This window comes from Mirounga leonina, unplaced genomic scaffold (genome assembly GCF_011800145.1).
Source record: "Mirounga leonina isolate KUSES-001 unplaced genomic scaffold, KU_Mleo_1.0 Mir_82, whole genome shotgun sequence".
NCBI classification, from domain to species: domain Eukaryota; kingdom Metazoa; phylum Chordata; class Mammalia; order Carnivora; family Phocidae; genus Mirounga; species Mirounga leonina.
The window spans coordinates 50,717,529-50,737,846 of record NW_023270825.1 but is presented as its reverse complement, the minus strand read 5'-3'; the positions used below and the strand labels follow the sequence as shown (position 1 = coordinate 50,737,846).

The window sequence follows — 20,318 nt, the reverse complement described above, 5'->3', positions numbered from 1 at the left end:
AAAAAAAAAGAAAAAAAGAAAAAAGAAAAATCAAATAGTAAAACCTTAAATACACCTACCAGTTTTTAATGTAATAATTTTGAATCTTTCATTTTCTTTTCACTGACATACCTATATGCATAAACAATCACAGTTACCAGTCTCTACCAGACAAGGACATTCATGGGCTTATCCTTAGCTGCCTACCTATATTTAGTGAGTGAGTACAGAGTTCCAAGTTTGAAGGTCAAGATGTTTGAGAAGTTTGAGATCAAAGAGAAGGGTGAATAATGAAGATGGAAAATATTTTCAAAACTGCATTATATTAACACTGTAACTAAAGGACTGTTTGTTGTGCTTCGCATTTTCATTTGAGCTTGAGTTTTTGGTTTTGAAAGACAGTATGGCAGAAAGTAAACAAGAGTGGACAGGAGTCAGAAGATCTGGCTCATGTCTGCCCTCATTTATGAATTGCACGGGACTTAATTTCCTAGAAAACTTCAAGAGTTTTAAAGCATCAAATAAAACACAAAAAGGAAAGTGCTTCTTAAGCAGAAGAACCCTTTCTATATATTTGTATTATTTAGTATTTATCTTTCTCATTTATATATAATATAAAAATATTATAGCTTAATACAGCAACCTTGCTTGAAAATATACAAGTAGGACATTTCTTACAGTAGGAGCCTGAAAAAAATACTGTCAGATGCAAACTTTTAGGATGGACAAAAGAATTTAAGTAAATGGAAATAATTTAGTAAGTGTATGTCTCTACACTATTTAGTACTCCTTTTGTTGCTTTCATTCAATATATTGACCTGAAAATGGTTAGTTTTAAAGAAGTGAGGGCAGGGCGCCTGGGTGGTTCACTTAGTTAAGCAGCTGCCTTCAGCTCAGGGTCCTGGGATCAAGCCCCGCGTCGGGCTCCCTGCTCAGCGGGGAGTCTGCTTCTCCCTCTCCCTCTGCCTGCTGCTCTGCCTATTTGTGCTCTCTCGCTCTGTCAAATAAATAAAACCTTTAAAAAATAATAATAAAAAAAAGAAGTGAGGGCACTGTTGGCAAGATTGAGATTCAGAAGACTAAAATAATTTAAAGAACCAGAATTTTAAAATGTAATACACACCCAGAAATCTTAGCGTATGTAGTTTCCAAAGCAATATGAGACAAACAAAAACACCTGTATGATCAATGTAACTCTAAGTAGGGCAAGCACCTACAGATTGTAAACTCTCTCTAGGGTCCTTTTAGAGCAGATAGTTGATTTGGTGTCATTTTCTCTTTTCTGTTGGTTCTGCGGGGACTCAGATACAAGCAATGTGAACTCTGTTGTCAACCTATGACCTTTCTGTGATGAAGAAAAGATTGGACTGTGGTCTCCTGCGTGTGAGATAATGTAAGGCTTGTCTGAGGAAACCTTTGCAGTCATAAGGAAATGTCCAAAGGCTGATAATTGGAGGTGATAGGAAATTCTAAAATCAATGTGCAGAAATTTATAAGGAAAACATAAGCAACAAGTTTAAGAATGGATTTTTTAGTTTCAGAGATTGTAATTGAAGTATCACTAACACCTATCATTATTTTCATCCCTATTGTTTATTTTCCATAAACAACAAAAATCTTTTCTCTACAAATCTTAGATTTTTTCTAGCTTTTTTTTTTTTTTTTTTTAATTTAAGGTAAGGATAGCTGCATAATTTACAAACAAACAACTTTTGACAGCGTATTTCCTTTTGACAACATATTTCCCTACTGTCCCAAGTTAAACATGTTTGGATTAGAACTGCAGTAACTTTCTCAATAAATCACATAATGGATTGTTTCGTTCGTACTTGAAGGAAAGTATCATTTACCATTAAAATTCTGCTTTAATACAAAAACTATTTCTCTTGTACCCTATATTCTAAAAATTGCATAAACATTTTAAAACTATGTAAAATATTAAAAAAATATTTATTTTTTTGTCAGTATGTAAAATTTATTGGTGAGCATGTCAGACCAGCACGGTCAAAGGAGTCGATGCTGTCAAAGACCTCAGGAATGCAGAGCTCGCCACTTGTCCAGAGGCCCGCGATTGGGAACGTATTTGACGCCACAGCCGTCAGGGAGGAGGCGCTTCTTGGCCACTTTGTCTTCAAATTCATTAGCATTAAACTTGGTAAAGCCCCACTTCTTGGAGATATGGATCTTCTGGCGCCCAGGGAACTTGAACTTGGCCCTGCGTAAGGCTTCGGTCACATGTTCCTTATTCTGAAGCTTGGTGCGGATGGACATGATGACTTGGCCAATGTGGACTCTGGCCACTGTGCCCTGGGGCTTTCCGAAGGCACCTCGCATCCCTGTCTGCAGCCTGTCAGCCCCAGCGCAGGACAGCATCTTGTTGATGCGGATGACGTGGAAGGGATGAAGCCGCACTCGAATGTGAAAGCCATCCTTGCCACAGCTTTTCACCATGTACTTGTTGGCACAAATTCGAGCGGCCTCCAGGGCTTCAGAGGAGAGCTGCTCATATTCATCAGACACCATGTGGCCGCAGAGTGGGAACTCATCCACTTTTGCCTTCTTCCGACCCAGGTCAAAGATGCGGATCTTGGCATCAGGGACACCCCGGCAAAAACGAGACTTTGGGTACGGCTTGTTCTTACAATACCGGTAACAGCGAGCCGGTCTGCGGCCCATAGCAACACCGGGAGCGTCCGCGGGCGTCGAAGAGAAAGAGGCGCGCTCTCCCACGCCTGCGCATGCGCCTCATATACACTGCCCATCTTCCTGTGTGGGAACCATAGAGTCCTGATGACGACATGAAGACACTCTTTCAGGACATCCCCGCCGTAGATACAGCAACACTCTATGCCTCTGCTGGCACATGCGCAGAGCAGATAGTGGCTGGGTATGTTCGCCTGTGGGTTGCCGGGTAACGAATTGGGCTTTGCCACAATAGCCAGAGAAACCCTCGTCTTCCCGCTGTCTCTCTTGGGCCTCGGTCTTTTGCCCTAGGCATTGTCTTAAGTACGAAAGACATATTTTCGGTAAATAAGGAAGGTGTCTCCAGCTATGCAATATAGTTTGTGTCTGGTTTGTCTAAATAATCAATTTTCCAGAACTCTTATTGCCCGCCAGCATTTGTAGATCTATTGCTATTTCTCAAAGAGTGTGTGGTTTCCTTCTCTAGGTAAAGTGGTTTCTTGGCATAGGCTGTCTGATAAGGTTCAAAAAGAGATGAGAGTGGAAACATATCTATTGCATATATTGCTTGATAAATGCTTTAGAAACATGAAACTTTGGCAGTTTTATTTGGCCATATGGAACGATCTTATTATCAAAAAGGCATCCACAAAATTGAAATACCAACTGAATTTTTCAACTTAAGGCTATTTGCATTTTCAAGTTTACAGCTGCTAGAAACTATAGAAGAGTAACTATTTATGCTTTATTAATCTTTTACACCTGAGAATGAGTTTAATACTTTTTTTTCCTTCTGATACGAGTTTTTATAAAAGTATTGTGATTGGGGCGCCTGGGTGGCTCAGTTGGTTAACTGCTGCCTTCAGCTCAGGTCATGATTCCAGAGTCCTGGGATCGAGTCCCGCATCGGGCTCCTTGCTCTCCGGGGAGCCTGCTTCTCCCTCTGCCTGCCGCTCCCCCTGCTTGTGATCTCTCTCTCTCTCACTCTCTCTCTCTCTGTGTCAAATAAATAAATAAAATCTTAAAAAAAAAGTATTATGATTGGGATCAGAATGTGGGAAGGAGGAAAATGAAAAAGAGAAAGAGAATTTGCGAATATTCTATGATCCCTACTTGAATTTTTGTAGTTCTGTTTTGATTCCTTAGTGCTGTTTCACAAATCCATGACATGGAGCAAAGTCCTTCCAATGTGAATATACTCCACTCATGCTTTCTCATTAAAAGGGGCACAAATAGGGGCGCCTGTGTGGCTCAGTCAGTTAAGCACCCGACTCTTGATTTCAGCTTGTGTCTTGATCTCAGAGTTGTTAGTTCAAGCCCTGTGCAGGGCTCCACACCCAGCGTGGAGCCCACTTAAAAAATAAATAAATAAAATAAAAAGGGAAACAAATAAGTTCTGACAAAATAACTCCTAATAAAGGAGTATTAAAACTCCCAATTTAGAGAACTTTTCCATATTATATTAAAGCTTGCTTATGTCTCCTTTCTTCCTTTATTTCTACACTCTGATTTTCCTCAAATAGGTCTTATTTACTGTGTAAGCCTGAATACGGAGAGAAAGCAGCAAGGAAGGTTGTATTGCCCTCACTGAGCTTACAGGTGTAGGAAAGGACTTGAATGCTACTCAAATAATATATCATCTTATTACTAAGTACAAAATGTGCCAAAAAGGAAAAGCAGAGCCCTGAGAGCCTGGGATGGAGCCCTGAGCTAGCCTGAGGAACGGACAGGGACAACTTTATCAAGAAAGAGATTTCATATAGTGACTATGGACGCGGGGCTTGGCATATGCAGAGGCTCTGAAGCAGGCAAGAACCTGAACCATTTCAGGAACTAAAGTAAGGTCAGTATGACTATGAGTGAGGAGGTTAGTGGCATAATATGAATATAGTATGTGTATGAGGGGGGCCTTGTGTGTCATGCAGGGCCCAATTTACCAAATTAGGGAATCTTCTCTTTGGTTTAAGAACGCTGAAGAGCTTTACACAGGTTTTATCACTCTTGTTGTATATAATATGGTTAATATCACTCTTTTTAAATCTTTTTTTATCTTTTTTGTCACTCTTATTGTATATAATATGGTCAATATCATTCTTGTTGTATATAATATAGTCAATGGACTGGAAGGGGCAAAAGATGGATGCAGGGAGGTCAGGAAGAAAGGCTTTGCAAGACTGAAGAAAAGAAATGAGGATAGCGTGAACATGCTTTTAATATCTTTAACATTATAAACATGTTTGCATCTGTTTCTGCTACTACATGCCTAGAATCTGTCATCATCCTGGGGGAAAGGAATCTGTGAGGTAAAAGGAATATAGCCAAACAGAGTTCAATTACCATCTCCGTCAATGACACTTGTCTAAGTCCTGCTTTGTGTTTCAAACACCTAGAATTTGCTGACCAACAGATGTTGTGTTATCTGGGCTTGTTTGCGTAATCCTTTTTCCTTAATCCTAAAGGTGACCAATCATGGTTTGCTGGAATTGTACCAATTTTAGCATTGAAGTCCTGTATCCTCCAAAACACCTTAGTCCCAGGCAAAATGGAAAGGTTGGCCACCCTATTACGTTTATGCATGGGGCCCCTTACAGTTGCAGGACAAAGTCAGGGGGCAGGAAGAGAAGGTGAGAGCCAGACTGGGATTCTTCATTTATACTTCTTTCCCTAGCCTTGTAAGTATTAGAGGGAACCCTGCAGAAAATGGATGAGCCACACTATTCTATTTAAATGTTAAAAGCATTACCCTCCATCAATTCCAAAAATTTAATGTCCCCTATCTTCTGGCTCCTGACACCCACAATGTGCATCATGCTAAGAAAACCTTGCAAAAAAGTATAAAACTTGTCTGCTTTGAAGTAGCCTGAAATATAGTCAAGAAGATGACACATGGAAAATCTGATTTTTTTTACTTGCTAAATTTATTACTTTCATAAGTGCAATAAACATTTAGGAAAAGGAGACACTGGTTTCATATAAAATAGAGATGGCTTAAAGAATGAGTAAGACATATATAGGTGAAGGTAAAGAATAAGACAAGAAAGGGGCATGTCAATTACATAAGACTGTTAAGAGCTGTGGAAACAAGGAGCATGTCTATATGGCTCACTGTTTGTCACCTGTTTTTGGCAAATCATGTGACCCATATAATAAATGTTTGAATGAATACACAACACTACTGAGGTACAGTGGTGTGTTGGTAAGTATTTAACAACCTGCTTATTGGGGAGCAGGGGTAGGGAGAATAAAACCACAACTTCCAGTGTTAACTGACCTCTGTGGTGTAAATACTCCATCATCAATTTCAGTCACAAATGTCTTATCAATGAAGATGTAGATGTGGACAGATGCACACAATCAACTTTTGTCAGCCAATATTAGCTGGCTCCAGCATGCCACCATTTAGCTCTGCATACCCAGGAAAAAATAGAAATAACAAACTTGGCTAAAGCTAATAATGCATAATCTGGGAAAGTAAATTTAGGGATGTGTCAGAGAGATCATCTTCCAGGAATCCTTAGAAATGAGGCAGGTAAACATGTTTAGACTTGATGATTCAGCTTTGACTGTGAAGAATTCTTTCCTCCATGGTTTCTTTTTCCTATTCTACAACTCCTATGTAAGAGGTCTGCAATATTCTGTACAGGCATACCTCAGAGATATTGGGAGATCAGTTCCAGACTACTGCCATAAAGTGAAAAGTGAATATTGTAATAAAGTGAGTCAAATTAATTTTTTGGCTTCCCATTTCATATATAAGTTATGTTTACACTATACTATAGTATAATGTACTATGTGTGAACTATACTATTAAATGTACAATGGCATTATGTCTAAAAAAATACACACCTTAATTTAATAATATTGCTAGAAAATACTAACCATCATCTGAGCTTTCAGTCTATCATAATCACTGGTCACAGATAATAAGAAATACAATAATAATGAAAAAGTTTTCAATATCGCAGGTATTGCCAAAATGTAACACAGAGACACAAAGTGAGCAATGCTATTGGAAAAATGGCACCAATAAACTTGCTCAACACGGGGTTGCCACAAACCTCTAATATATTTTTAAAAATGTATTATCTGTGAAGCACAATACAATGAGGCACAATAAAACAATATACACCGGTACTTGTTGATCAGGTATGCATCAAGGTAGACTTTATGTACTTGGAATTAACACTAGACAATCACATTTCTTCTGCCTTCATGCAAAGACTGGAAAAGAATAGTCCTATGTATCCGTTCAATGCAGCACTTTCTTTCCTTCTTTAACATCCCAATACAACCATTTCACAAAGAGCGAAACGTGGACTTTGTTCTCAAAGAAGATTATGCATTGGAGTCTACAATACTAATACTAATATACTAATACTGATAGGCACCCTGGATGTCCTCTCCTGCTGCTGGAACCGTCCACATTGTTGATCACTGAGTCATTACGTAGTGTCTCATCACTTGGTGTTTGACAGTATATTGTGATTAAGAGATTATGTTCCCGCTTGGGCTCTCAATGAAGTGTGAAGTTTCCATTGATGATGAACAGTCATTTTCATCTGTGTTTCTTAGTAACTTCACACTGGGAACTGTAATCTCAAAATGTTTGATAGCCTAAATGAGCAACTTGATATTTTCCTAGAGTTGCGTAGTGAATGTAAGAGTCATGGTTATGGCTGGCTTTTCTTCAAAGTCAGCTGATTGTGTCTATTGTCATGGCTAATGGGCGGTCATGCTGCCTGTCTCTCATGCACCTGTTTCACAATGGTCCTCTTATGTATTTGACAAATGCACATTTTGTAAATAGAAGTATAGTCAGATGATTTTAACTGTTTAGTCCCAAGTGTCTAATGCATTTTCTTTTTTGGCTGATATTTCATTTTGATTTTTCCCTTTTGGGGAATCTTTTTTTTTTTTTTTATTTTGGATATAGGAACTGAGTATGTACACTTACCTTCATGCTTTGGTAGTACAGCACAAGTTCCCCCCAAATGAGTGATTTTTTTATATTGTTCCAGAAAATTGGAAAAAATAGGTGAGGATGAAATCAGAGAGAAGTAACACATAAGTATGTGCATTAGAATTTGATTGATTTTAGTTTGTAAATTTTTACTTGTTTACTTGTTTAAGTTTCATACTTATACAAAATTTATAAGCTGCATTAATCAGATTTATATAGTAAATAATTGATGTGTAGTTTTTAAATAAATATTTAAGTAATGCTATACCAAAGATATAATTTATAATCAAAATAATGAAAATGCCATAATAAAGCATAATAATAAAAATGCTATACTAAAGATAACTCAATACAAAGAATCTACGTATGTATTTAAAAGTCCTTCTCTCTTAAAAGGACTTAGTCCAATCTGACAATTCTGGTCTTGGTTTGGGGTGCTATGTGTGAGGCTTGTGTTCCCACATATTGAGTGCATGGGCTTCCTGTGCTTTATATTTAAGTACCTGTCCATTTATTTAAAAAGCATAATGTTGGGAGCAATGTTATTTTTTCCCCTGCTGCCCTAGTTGTTTGACAATAATATGAAGTTTATCTTGTTTGCTAGGTTTACAGACATACATGAGCAAATATTTAGTTAAATGTTGATATTATTTAATCATTTGTAACAAAACACCCAATTGTATTTTAGGTTAAATGAATCTTGTATGTTTAATAGACAATCTCTTTATCCACTGAATAATTTTTTCTTAATAAAAGTGAACAGTCAATCTTAGGAATTAGATATAAGAGTTCTTTAATTATGAAATAAGTATTCTAATTGACAAAGCACTGACTTTGGAAGGCTTTCTTAAAAGTTCTGTCTCACATGTCAAACATTTTAATCCATTCGTGTTTTGGTCTCCTCTCCATCAGCAGATATGGAGGACTAGATCAGAAATAAAATGCCATACTATTTAGAATACATGGTAAACCACTACATTATCGATCAGCTTTGTCCCTGTGTAAAGAATTTGGCTTTGCCCAAAGCTTCTGGAAAGTACTTTCTAGGGTTTTCTGTTTGCCTAGGGAATTTGGTGATACTAGATAGTCTAACAGTGTAATTTAGGTTGAGGGCTGACAGTGCCAGAAAGCCCAACAATATGAAGTAGGTCTTTGGGTCAGTGTTATTAGTTGATCTGGAGACTTTCAATTATCCTGTGCACAATCAATCAATCATGACTACATAGTGGATCCTCAATAAAAACTCTGAACACTGGGGCTTGGACAGGTTTTCCTGGTTGGTTTCAATGCCTGTTGTCACAAATTAATGCTAGAAGAGTAATGTATCCTAACTCAGTAGGGAGAGGATAAGGAAGCTCCTTGGTCTGGTAAGTCCCCCAGACTCTACCCATTGTACTTCATTCCTCGGCTGATTTTTAATCTGTCTTCCTTCCCTGTAGTAAACCATAACCATGAGAATAATTGCCTTCAGTGAGTTCTGTGAGTCCTTACAGTGAATTATCAAACCTGAAGTTCGTTTGGGGAATCCCCCAAACTTATAGTCGATGTCAGAAATGAGGAAAATCTTCAGGACTGTGCCTTCTAACTTCAAGGTTATTTCAAACTCTGTAATTTCCATCCTTCACCCCCACAGACCTAATAAACCATTTATAAATGGTGGGGGCACTGCAACATAAAGGAGAATGGAAATCTAGTTTATAGTGCCTAGTAGAGTTGAAATATAAAAGGCTAATGAGAAGAAATAAAGATGGTCTCAAAAAGTCATTTTTTTCTGCTTAAAAATATAATGCATATTTATTGAAGAATTAGCATATATGCATGACAAAAATACAGAGATAAAGACTACTAAAGATTTGGACATGTTTTCTCACAATAATTTTATATGTACCATTCTTATGTCCTGATTTTTATATTACTTTTAGGCATTTTCTGTAAGAATAAATGTACTTCATATTATTTTATTAATGGCAAAATACATTTTTATCATATGCTAAGTTATAGATCCATATATGGACAGATATATGACTTCTTGGTTATCTATTTTATTATTCTATTTATATATTCATGAACTACTACTATAGAGCTCTAGCAAAAGTAGCTTCAATTTATTTACTGGTTTAACTGAAGGTCAACATCCAGGAGCTAACTGGTCATAAATAAAGGCTGGCTTCTTTGACAAAGTAATATTTTATAATGCGGCTTCTCATCAGTCACTCAAGCAGCAAAATGTGGATTAGCCACAAAGAGTGCCAGTGACCAGTATTAAAAAAATTATGATGCATGTAACAACATGAATTAAAATCAGCCAAATAAACCCACGACCTGCCAATTTTTGGTCAGTCTTGATTTCAAAGAAATAAGAATTCTTAATTCTCTATTGGACAGTAGGAGGGTTTATAAAATTCTGACTAAATCTAGAAGATAATTGTTTTTTATTTCTCCTTGGGATTGCATAAAATACTATTTTAAAATAGTTCTAAAGACAATCTAAAGGAATTCAGGAGCAGAGTGTATACTAAAGCTTTACTTTCCTCATCATCTTAATTGAAAACTACCTTTGAAGTAGATTATTTTTGTATGAATTTTAATTAAAAAAAAAAAGTGTGTCTTAACAAATTCATTTGACATCATTCTAACATAATTAAATGATATTACCAAGTTGTTTCTGGAAAATTTAGTAAGTTTTGAGGATCACTGTGTGGAAGTTCACCATAATACCACAACATATCTTGTGTATATAAAATAAGAGTAAAGCTATGTTTAGGGATGACATGTATCTCATTAATCTATAAAAATATTTTCCCATACATCACTTAACTCAATTCTCCAAAATAATTATCTTAAAAGGCATACAAAAACAAGTTAACCTAGTATTTTGGTGAGAATTTTTGCATCCATGTTCATCAGGGATATTGGTCTGTAATTCTCCTTTTTGAGGGGGTCTTTGTCTGATTTGGGGATCAAGGTAATGCTGGCCTCATAAAAAAAAAATAGAAATACCATTTCTATTTTTTGGAACAGTTTCAGAAGAATAGGTATTAATTCTTCTTTAAAGGTTTGGTAGAATTCCCCTGGGAAGCCATCTGGCCCTGGGCTTTTGTTTGTTGGGAGATTTTTGATGACTGCTTCAATTTCCTTAGTGGTTATAGGTCTGTTCAGGTTTTCTATTTCTTCCTGGTTCAGTTTTGGTAGTTTATACATCTCTAGGAATGCATCCATTTCTTCCAGATTATCTAATTTGCTGGCATATAGTTGCTCATAATATGTCCATCTTGCCATTTGCAACGACATAGATGGAACTAGAGGGTATTATGCTAAGCGAAATAAGTCAATCAGAGAAAGACATGTATCATATGATCTAACTGATATGAGGAATTCTTAATCTCAGGAAACAAACTGAAGGTTGCTGGAGTGGTGGGGGGTGGGAGGTATGGGGTGCTGGGTGATAGACATTGGGGAGGGGATGTGCTATGGTGAGTGCTGTGAATTGTGTAAGACTGTTGAATCACAGACCTATACCTCTGAAACAAATAATACATTATATGTTAAAAAAAAAAAAGAGGAAGAAGATAGCAGGAGGGGAAGAATGAAGGGGGGGAAATTGGAGGGGGAGATTAACCATGAGAGACGATGGACTCTAGAAACAAACTGAAGGTTCTAGAGGGGAGGGTCATGGGGGGATGGGTTAGGCTGGTAATGGGTATCAAGGAGGGCACGTATTGAATGGAGCACTGGGTGTTCATACACAAACAATGAATCAGGAACACTACATCAAAAACTAATGATGTAGGGCGCTTGGGTGGCTCAGTCGTTAAGCGTCTGCCTTCGGCTCAGGTCATGATCCCAGGGTCCTGGGATCGAGTCCCACATCGGGCTCCCAGCTCAGCAGGAAGCCAGCTTCTCCCTCCCCCATTCCCCCTGCTTGTGTTCCTGCTCTCGCTATCTCACTCTCTGTCAAATAAATAAATAAAATAAATAAAATCTTCAAAAACTAATGATGTAATGTATGGTGATTAACATAACATAATAAAATTAAAAAAAAAAAAAAAAAAACAACAAGTTAACCTGATTTTCAAAATGAAAAAGTAATACTCGGAAACATTACATGACTCACCCAGAAATAAAATTTGGTAAGTGGTGGATCCTGAAGAAAACTCATTTGTGAGCACAAAAAGTTTTTCTCCTTCAAAATTTATCATCGGATGGGACGCCTGGGTGGCTCAGCTGGTTAAGCGACTGCCTTCGGCTCAGGTCATGATCCTGGAGTCCCTGGATCGAGCCCCGCATCGGGCTCCCTGCTCGACAGGGAGTCTGCTTCTCCCTCTGCCCCTCCCCCCGTCATGTACTCTCTCTCTCATTCTCGCTCTCTCAAATAAATAAATCTTAAAAAAAAAAAAAAAAGAATTCTCTTTTAGGGCGTCTGGGTGGCTCAGTTGGTTAAGCGACTGCCTTCGGCTCAGGTCATGATCCTGGAGTCCCTGGATCGAGTCCCGCATCGGGCTCCCTGCTCGGCGGGGAATCTGCTTCTCCCTCTGACCCTCCCCCCTCTCATGCTCTCTCTATCTCATTCTCTCTCAAATAAACAAATAAAATCTTAAAAAAAAATTTATCGTCGGTCAGCACAACTGTACAGGCTTAAACATCTGAAAGGTAAGCTGTTGGCTCTGAGATTAATTATGAATCAATTGTATGGCACATCCAGGGTCTGTGCGTCTGAAAGCAATACAAATTTGAGGGCCCTCTTTAAGAAAAAGAATGCAAACTATCCATACTAAATTAAGTACAGAGCAAATATTTACTTAGAATGAGAAAATAAAATAAATTGTAAATTGTAAGTCGCTATTAAACAAAACTTACAGAACAAAGTTTTAAAAATAATATATTTTCATTAACTGCCTGACCTACTTTTAAAATCTTTCTTATATTTTCTGGCTATATATTCTTTGATCTCCTCCCCATTGGCTATTATTTTTAATATTTTTATGAACATTAGATACTCAAGTCAGTTTTTCCTCCTGTAAGATTGTCGAAATTTGTACTAATAACATATGAAGTTTCTCTCAGTCTCACAACTGAATATTATTAATGCCATGCACATCTTTAGGATTGTTGTCAAATTGAGAAAACCCTTTTCTCTTTCCACATATGAACTCTAATATTTCAAGGAAGTTCAACTTTTTCTGGGCAATGACTACTCTCAAATATTAACAAACAACACTTGAGAACCAGATTACAGTTGATACACTCCTTGTAATACAGTGATGAGAGGGCTGGAAACCACTCATCTAAGTTGTACTCATAAGAGCTGATTGTGTGCATCTCTTCCTAACTTTGAGTTCAGTGACATGATACTGGTAGATTAAAGTGGCCGTGGTGGGAGTACTTATACCCTTGGCAAAACCAGAAATTGGGGCTTTTGTTTACGTTTTTTTCTGAAGAGCCAGTTATTAAACATATATTAACACACCACTGTTAATACCTTCTCCAAAGTTACATGTTTCCTTCGGTGGTTTAGCGTCTCATGTCAGGTCAGCCTGAAATTTAAATGTTTTTCTAATGGGCTCAAACAATTCATTATTCTCCTTTAATTGCATTGTAAAAACAATGCAAAGGGCTATTTATAACTTCAATGAAAATTTTTGCTTATTGATATGATCTGAAATTTGTTTGGGCAGTAATTTAGTTCTTGATTACAGAATATTTTTATTGATATTATTTATCATTATTGCATTTTTTTTGTTATCTATCCATCCACTAATTTTTCTCAGTTATTTAATAAATAAATTTGAGAGTATTGCCAAATAGTGTTTTTCACTTGTCCTAAGTGAAATGCCCAAAATGTCTTTCCAAATTGCAGTTAAAAATGGTATATTTCAGCTCTCTCAATTATTTAAATAAGCACTTACCTCTTTGACCATATATCTTTGTATCACAGTGCTGGGTGAGTACTCACAGGGGGTAGGCAGTATACGCTTAGAAGCAATTTCAACACCAGAACAACTAGCAATAACTTATCCTCATAGCACGTAATCACAAACCATATAAATATACCCTACTAAGCCCATATTAAATGCCTTCTCAAAAAGCTTTCTTTTAGCCAGATCCCCATATTGCCAAGGCCACTGCAATGCTGTCTGACCTCAGGGAAAGTGTGAAAGACAGGAAGTAGAAGTGCAAAAGAGACAGCAAATTGTATAAAAACAGTGTATGGCCTCATACTGGGACCATGACCCGAGCCGAAGGCAGACGCTTAACGACTGAGCCACGCAGGCGCCCCAATACTACTTTCTGTTTCTTAATACCTGTTTTCACTTTTACCCCCTAAGTGATTTTCCTCTCACATTTACTTTGTACAGTCCCAAGGCTTCAAAGTTTTCTAACAGTATTTATGCCATAACTATGCTCAGATCCTTTATTCACACTAAAATGTAGATAAAAGCTTCCAACTTAAAATTTTTCTCTCACAGGTTTCCAAGAGCAAAGCCTTACAAGAAAAGAATTGGGTAATAATAATACAATTTGAAGTAACAAAGAATTGGGAAGAATATTCTAGTGCATGGGGCTATACAGGTGCCTCTAAATTCATGGTTTACATTCTGATTTCTTGAAGGAATAAAACTGTTCAGTAAATGTTGGCTTGTCATCTTAAAACATATGGATCCTTACCAAATGTCTTATAACAAAATAGATTCCAGATGGATCAATGACTTAAATATTAGAATAAAATAAAATACTAGAAGAAAAGACACATGACTTTATTTACAGTCTTGAAGTGATAAAGACTTGCAGAACACAAAAAGCAGAAACGGTAAAGGGAAACTTGTGACTTCATAAAAAATTTAAACTTTTGTAAGATTAAAATAAATAAGTCAATAAGTGTATGTGTCTGTGTCTGTGTAGACACGCACACACATGCGCCCACATGTACGCACACACACTACATATATGTGTGATGGGAGGGGGGGAGAATATGTGTTGTGCAAAGATTCCATACAAAAATAATATTGAAGGAGTCCTGGTTATCCATTAATGCTTCTTTATATCTAACCATTTGTTCACCAAATAATCTCTTTCCTTCTTAATTAATTTATTATTGTCAAATAGAAGGAGCCAAGTGGCACTTTCAAAACTTTGCCTGGAAATCCCTTTTAGCTGGATCTCCAGTTCGTTAAGTACATTTTCTATGTTACCACAGGCAACAATGTTGCTGAACTTTCTGCCAGGTCATAACAATGGACTCTAACTCCCAAAAGCACTTTTTCTCACTTTTTGTTAGGTATCAACCAAAAGCCTTGATAGGCCCTTTAGGATTATTATATCAACAGTCTCAAGCCCTACCTACCACCATTTTTCCACCAAAATAAGCCCTTTTATTTATGGGTGACTGGTTGTTGATAAAGTGTCAAGAAAATTCAGTGGGAGGAAAGAACAGACTTTTCAGCAAATGGTGCTGGGACAATAGCTACACACATGTGAAAGAATAAAGTTGGAGCCCTACCTCAACCCGCATAAAAAATTAACTCAAAATAGATTATGGACCTAAATATAAGAATTGAAAATCCAACATTCTTAGAAGCAAACATAGGACTAAAACTTCATGGTTTCTTTTATACAATACCAAAAGCACAAGCAATAAAGGGAAAAGTAGATAAAGTAGTCTCCATCAATTTAAAAAAAAAAAACTGTGTTTCAAAGGACATCTTCATGAAAGCGAAAAGACTATAGATAGGAGACAATATGTCATATATATATACCCACACTGATAAGCATATTCTGGCTAATTTTATACATAGATTTAACTATTATAATGTGCCCTGAAAAAAATCTTTAAATGACCTAAACCAAATGTTAGCATATAGTGGAAATGGGTAGATACGTACATTGGAACAATTCTAACAATTGCTTTTGTTCAGGTTTTAAAGCAATTTAAAGATGTACAGAGAATCGTCATGAATAGCACATCACAGTAGGAGTTGGCCTAGACACTTTGCCTCTCCTTTCTGCTTTGACATATTTAATACAAATAAAATACATATATTTAACAAAAAATTAGTATTTTGAAGAACTCTGCATGATGCATATTTTGTTCAGGATTAATTTTTTCCTAGGGATAAATGGTAGTGTCTCTGTTTTCTTTGAGTACTTTTAAAATAATAAAATGTGGGGGCACCTGGGTGGCTCAGTCGTTAAGCATCTGCCTTCGGCTCCGGTCATGATCCCGGGGTCCTGGGATCAAGCCCTGCACCAGGCTCCCTGCTCCATGGGAAGCCTGCTTCTCCCTCTCCCACTCCCCCTGCTTGTGTTCCCTCTCTCGCTGTGTCTCTCTGTGTCAAATAAATAAATAAAATCTTTAAAAATAAATAAATAAGTAAATAAAACAATAAAATGTGGATAGAATTAAATCTAAGAATAATCTTTTAAAGAAATATGAAATATTAAGGAAACATTATTAATGACCAATTAAGGTTAGTGTACAATAATACTCTTAACTCTTACTAATTTGCTAATGCAGCTCTTACTAATTTAAAAAAAAATCCAACCAAGCATTTCAGGACATGTTGTTTTCATGGAACATCATTATTAAAAGATATAATTCTTAATGTTCTAGATGTAGCATCATTTAGATGTACAAATTATTTTATCACTCATATAATCAAGTGATATAATTAAATTATTATTTAATTGGCTCATTCAGATGAATAATATAAATATTTAGAGTTAAATCTATAAGAACTTAAATATTATAGCATATTAATATTTAATTCTCATCATTGATCCAGTGTTGCACTCTCAACTCATCTTTACTGTGTGAGAGATAGTTTCATCCTTCTGGAAAATGGCTTGTGGAAACGATTTCACTGTCAGGTACATCAAGATTCACACATTCTTTCCTAATTATAACAGTAGCAGTTCCTCATCCAATCAGTGGCACAGGGCATCAGGCGCTATCTCCTGAGCACAGCTGCATGGATCTGTCAGCTCCAAACTTGCTAAATCTCAGTGTTCTGAATAGTATTTCTTTCTCTATTTCTTAAGCACAGTCTCCAGTTTTAGATGTAAACCAAGGTAAAACCTAGGTTGTGATTTGCATGTTTTTCACCTTATTTAGTTAGCCAACAGGCAACAGGGAAAATAGCTTTGAAATTTTTTGAAAGATCAGAGGACCCATGTTACTAAATTAATACTGTAGATATGTCCTCACGCTGAAGTGTTTTCATAACATTCTGTTTGCAAATACATTATTTATGTTTCAGCTGACTGTATCTGGATCAAATGTAAATCAGTAAAAAATTTTCTATAGATTTAAAATGATCCAGTCAATTTATCAGCAACAATCTATTGAGTGCCAAATCCTCAATTCTACTCTACTCTGTGTCAGATGTATGGGAGAATATAATGAAAATAGATGTGGGGGAATATAATTTGAGAGGATGTGTGCACATGGATAGTTGGTATGCACCAATTAAAGCTATAAAAATTGGATGAAAGTAACATTCTTTAAATTTAGATGGTGAAACTTGTCTTATGGAAAAGTTTCTCATCATCCCATCAGGAATCCAAGCACAGTCCTCTTTTGCTTCCTCAAAGATACTACATCTGAGTGATATCTGATGGGAAACTTGTTTTTTTTAATTTTCTGTATTTCCAGTTATTCTTTCTGTTTTCTCTCCCTGCCCTTCCCAGTTCCCTACTATCTGCTGGAATGGTTGAGATCCTCCTTTATGACAGAAGTACCTAGGCATGTCTTGCTATTAATCACCAGTGAGGCGCAAAAATTAGATTTTCAACATATTTAATAATAAACAATTGTTTGGGCACACACATATACTCACTTTTATACACTTATTTCTGGAAGCCCACATTGGAGACATTTAACAAGGCCTAGCTCTAACAGGAAGAAAAGTAGTTTATTTGCTCCAAGAGAACAAATATATGTCTTTTATGAGTCTTTTCCATCATTTCTGGAACTACCCTAGCTAGATAAATATTACTTTATTTGTCTGACAGGCATGAAGGTCTGTAGCTCATGGTGATATTTTTTCATTTCAGCACATTACCTCTTGATGGAGGATTGCAAACTACTTCTACTTGTTGCCCTTGGTCTTGCCTAACATACCTTACACTTTCAAGAACTTTGGCATTATGCTTAAATCTTTCTGAGGAGGATGGATTGGATAAATATCACACTAATTATTATTATTTGTTCTTTTGTCACTTTGATGTGTTATTAACAACTCATGGTGATTTTAATTATCATTATTAATAACTACTAGATATATCCCACATACCCTAATCAGGTGTAGAAGGAGTGATTCATGAACAAGATTGTCTACATTTCATTCAGGCTCATATCACCTAGATGAAAGGGGTGAGGAGTAAAGCTCCCCTGGACTTAATGCTGAGCAACTAAGAAATATATCAGTAGACTTAAAGTCAAATCAGGACAAAGATAATTTTCAACCTTGTTGGTGGGATAACTTTCACTGACTGGGGAGATTCAGCTGGCCATTTGGGAAACAGGAGGAGCATAGGGCCTGCAATAGGCAAGTGACAAAGGAAAGGAACATCAGAGGATGCTGGGTCCAATCTGCAGGCAAGTCCTAAAGTAAATGATAAGGAAGTGGCCAAAATAAAACACAGTACAGAGTAAAAGAGACCTTAATCTAGACAAATGAGAACCCTATGTAAGAGCAAGAAAAAATAATCTGGGCTGAGGAGCTTATTTAAGAACTATGATAGAGTGCAAGTTCAAAGTATGATATTTTATTTCTTAATACTGCTATTAAAATTTTTTTTAATTAGCATATTTTCCATTTAAGTTAAGTACAAAAATAGGCAAAACTAACCTATCTGTCTAGATGTTAGAATAATGGTTACCCTTGTCAGGGGGCAGTTAGTGACCGGGAGACATAAGGGGTACTGCTGCGGGGTGGTAATGTTCTATTTCTTGTTCTGAATGCACTTGTAGGGGTGTGCTCAGGTGCTAAAAAATGCATATTTACATTTACTAGATGTGCACTTTTTAACATGAATATTATACTTTGATAAAAAGTTTTCTAAAAGTAAGAAATCGGGTAGATTTAAAAGGAAAATCACCTCAGCCATGCATCTACTTTAAGTGAATGGCTTTGTAGGTAGCTCTCAAGCCCTGTAAGATGAGCCAGTGCAGCCAGACAGCTTCCACACTAGCTGACTAGCTTACAGAGAGCCTCTCTAAGTTCTCCTCAGCCCATCTCTGTGCTTCCTACTATGTTAGCTACGTCAGCATTCTTGGCACCTAATTAAACAGAATGTGAAGAAACCTTCATGATTGTGTGTTGGGGCTTGGGTGGATAAGTTAACTATAATGATGACACTGATGCTTCTTCACTCATGGTACCAAACTAGGATATCTTTAAATCCTGGGTCATCCTTCTCAAGGTAGATCTGCCTAGCAGCGTATATTTGAAACTTCAGATGGATCAGAAAGTGACTATATTTTGCCTCTAGATTGTTTTGTAGTTGTAGTTGTCATTGTTGTTTTTAATCATGGACACCCTGAGAGGTTGAGGTGGGTCTAAGCAGCTACATTCTGTAAGCAGGATCTGAGTTTTGTTTGTGCTCTTCCTGTGTCCCTCACCCCTCTACCGCCCACCCACTCCCCCACCTCCACTCTGACTTACCTATGGACCTTTCCCCATCCATCTTCATTCTGTCCCAACCCTCCTCCATCCTCGCCAGCCTCCCCAAAGTAAGACTTTAAAATTTTGGTGAAATGGAATTGTGCATTTTAAAAACAATTATAAGCATGATATGAAGCCATTGCAGTTATCTGGCAGGGGCTATAAAAGATAAAAATTAGTATGTGACCAGAATGTGGGTTAAAATAAGGACAGGAGTTGGAATGAGAGAGACAAAAAAGATCCATTATGAGGTGACTGACTGCCATCAGTTAAGCATAAGATATGCACTTACGTGCAAGAAATCAAAGTCTGGTGGTCCACACACACAAAGATATGAGAAACACCCCAAGGAGTTACACTCATGCATAAGGAGATGAACATTGCCACACAGGTTTGTATCAAGAGTCCACCTCACTGGCATTCTGCCTCTAATAAAGCAGTAGCAAAAAAAAATAATTGCTTTCTGGGGTGTGTGAGTGGCTCAGTGGGTTGAGCACCTGACCCTTGGTTTTGGCTTAGGGTCAGCGGAGAGTCTACTTGAGATTCTCTCCCTCTGCCCCTTCCCCCATTCATGCACTCTCTCTCTCAAATAAATAAATAAACCTTAAAAAAAAAAATAACTGGGCACCTGGGTGGCTCAGTCATTAAGCATCTGCCTTCGGTTCAGGTCATGATCTCAGGGTCCTGGGATCGAGCCCCGCATCGGGCTCCCTGCTCAGTGGGAAGTCTGCTTCTCCCTCTCCCACTCCCTCTGCTTGTGTTCCCTCTCTCGCTGTGTCTCTCTCTGTCAAATAAATAAAATCTTTTAAAAAAAATAATCATTTTCTTACATCTGCTATGTACCAGAGCATGTAGCTAGCCATTTTACCTTTTCTATCTCTAATCTTTACAACAGCCTTAAATGCTAGATATATTATCTCCAATTTACGGAGAAAGAAGTTGAAGCTACTAGAGGTTAAGTTATTTGCTGAAGGTCACACAACTAGCAAATTTGCTGAAGGTCACACAACTAGCAAATGGCAAAGTTGGATTAA

At 37.1% G+C, this 20,318-nt stretch overlaps 1 protein-coding gene across 2 annotated transcripts; it reads right to left on the bottom strand.

Annotated features, from left to right (window-relative positions):
- Window positions 1-2,010: 2,010 nt before the first annotated feature.
- Window positions 2,011-2,655, bottom strand: RPL10L (ribosomal protein L10 like). Of its 2 annotated transcripts, XM_034993221.1 has the most exons (2): window positions 2,547-2,655; window positions 2,011-2,465 (listed from the first exon to the last, which is right to left on the bottom strand). In XM_034993221.1, exons 1-2 carry the CDS (start codon window positions 2,653-2,655, stop codon window positions 2,011-2,013), a joined length of 564 nt encoding a protein of 187 aa, XP_034849112.1. The 2 variants fall into 2 exon arrangements, with proteins under 2 accessions (XP_034849112.1, XP_034849111.1); XM_034993220.1 differs by having other exon boundaries at window positions 2,011-2,655.
- Window positions 2,656-20,318: the final 17,663 nt, after the last annotated feature.

Bases quoted from the DNA above. Each gene is read 5' to 3' on its own strand.
- RPL10L (XM_034993220.1), bottom strand. From the start codon at position 2,655: ATGGGCCGCAGACCGGCTCGCTGTTACCGGTATTGTAAGAACAAGCCG.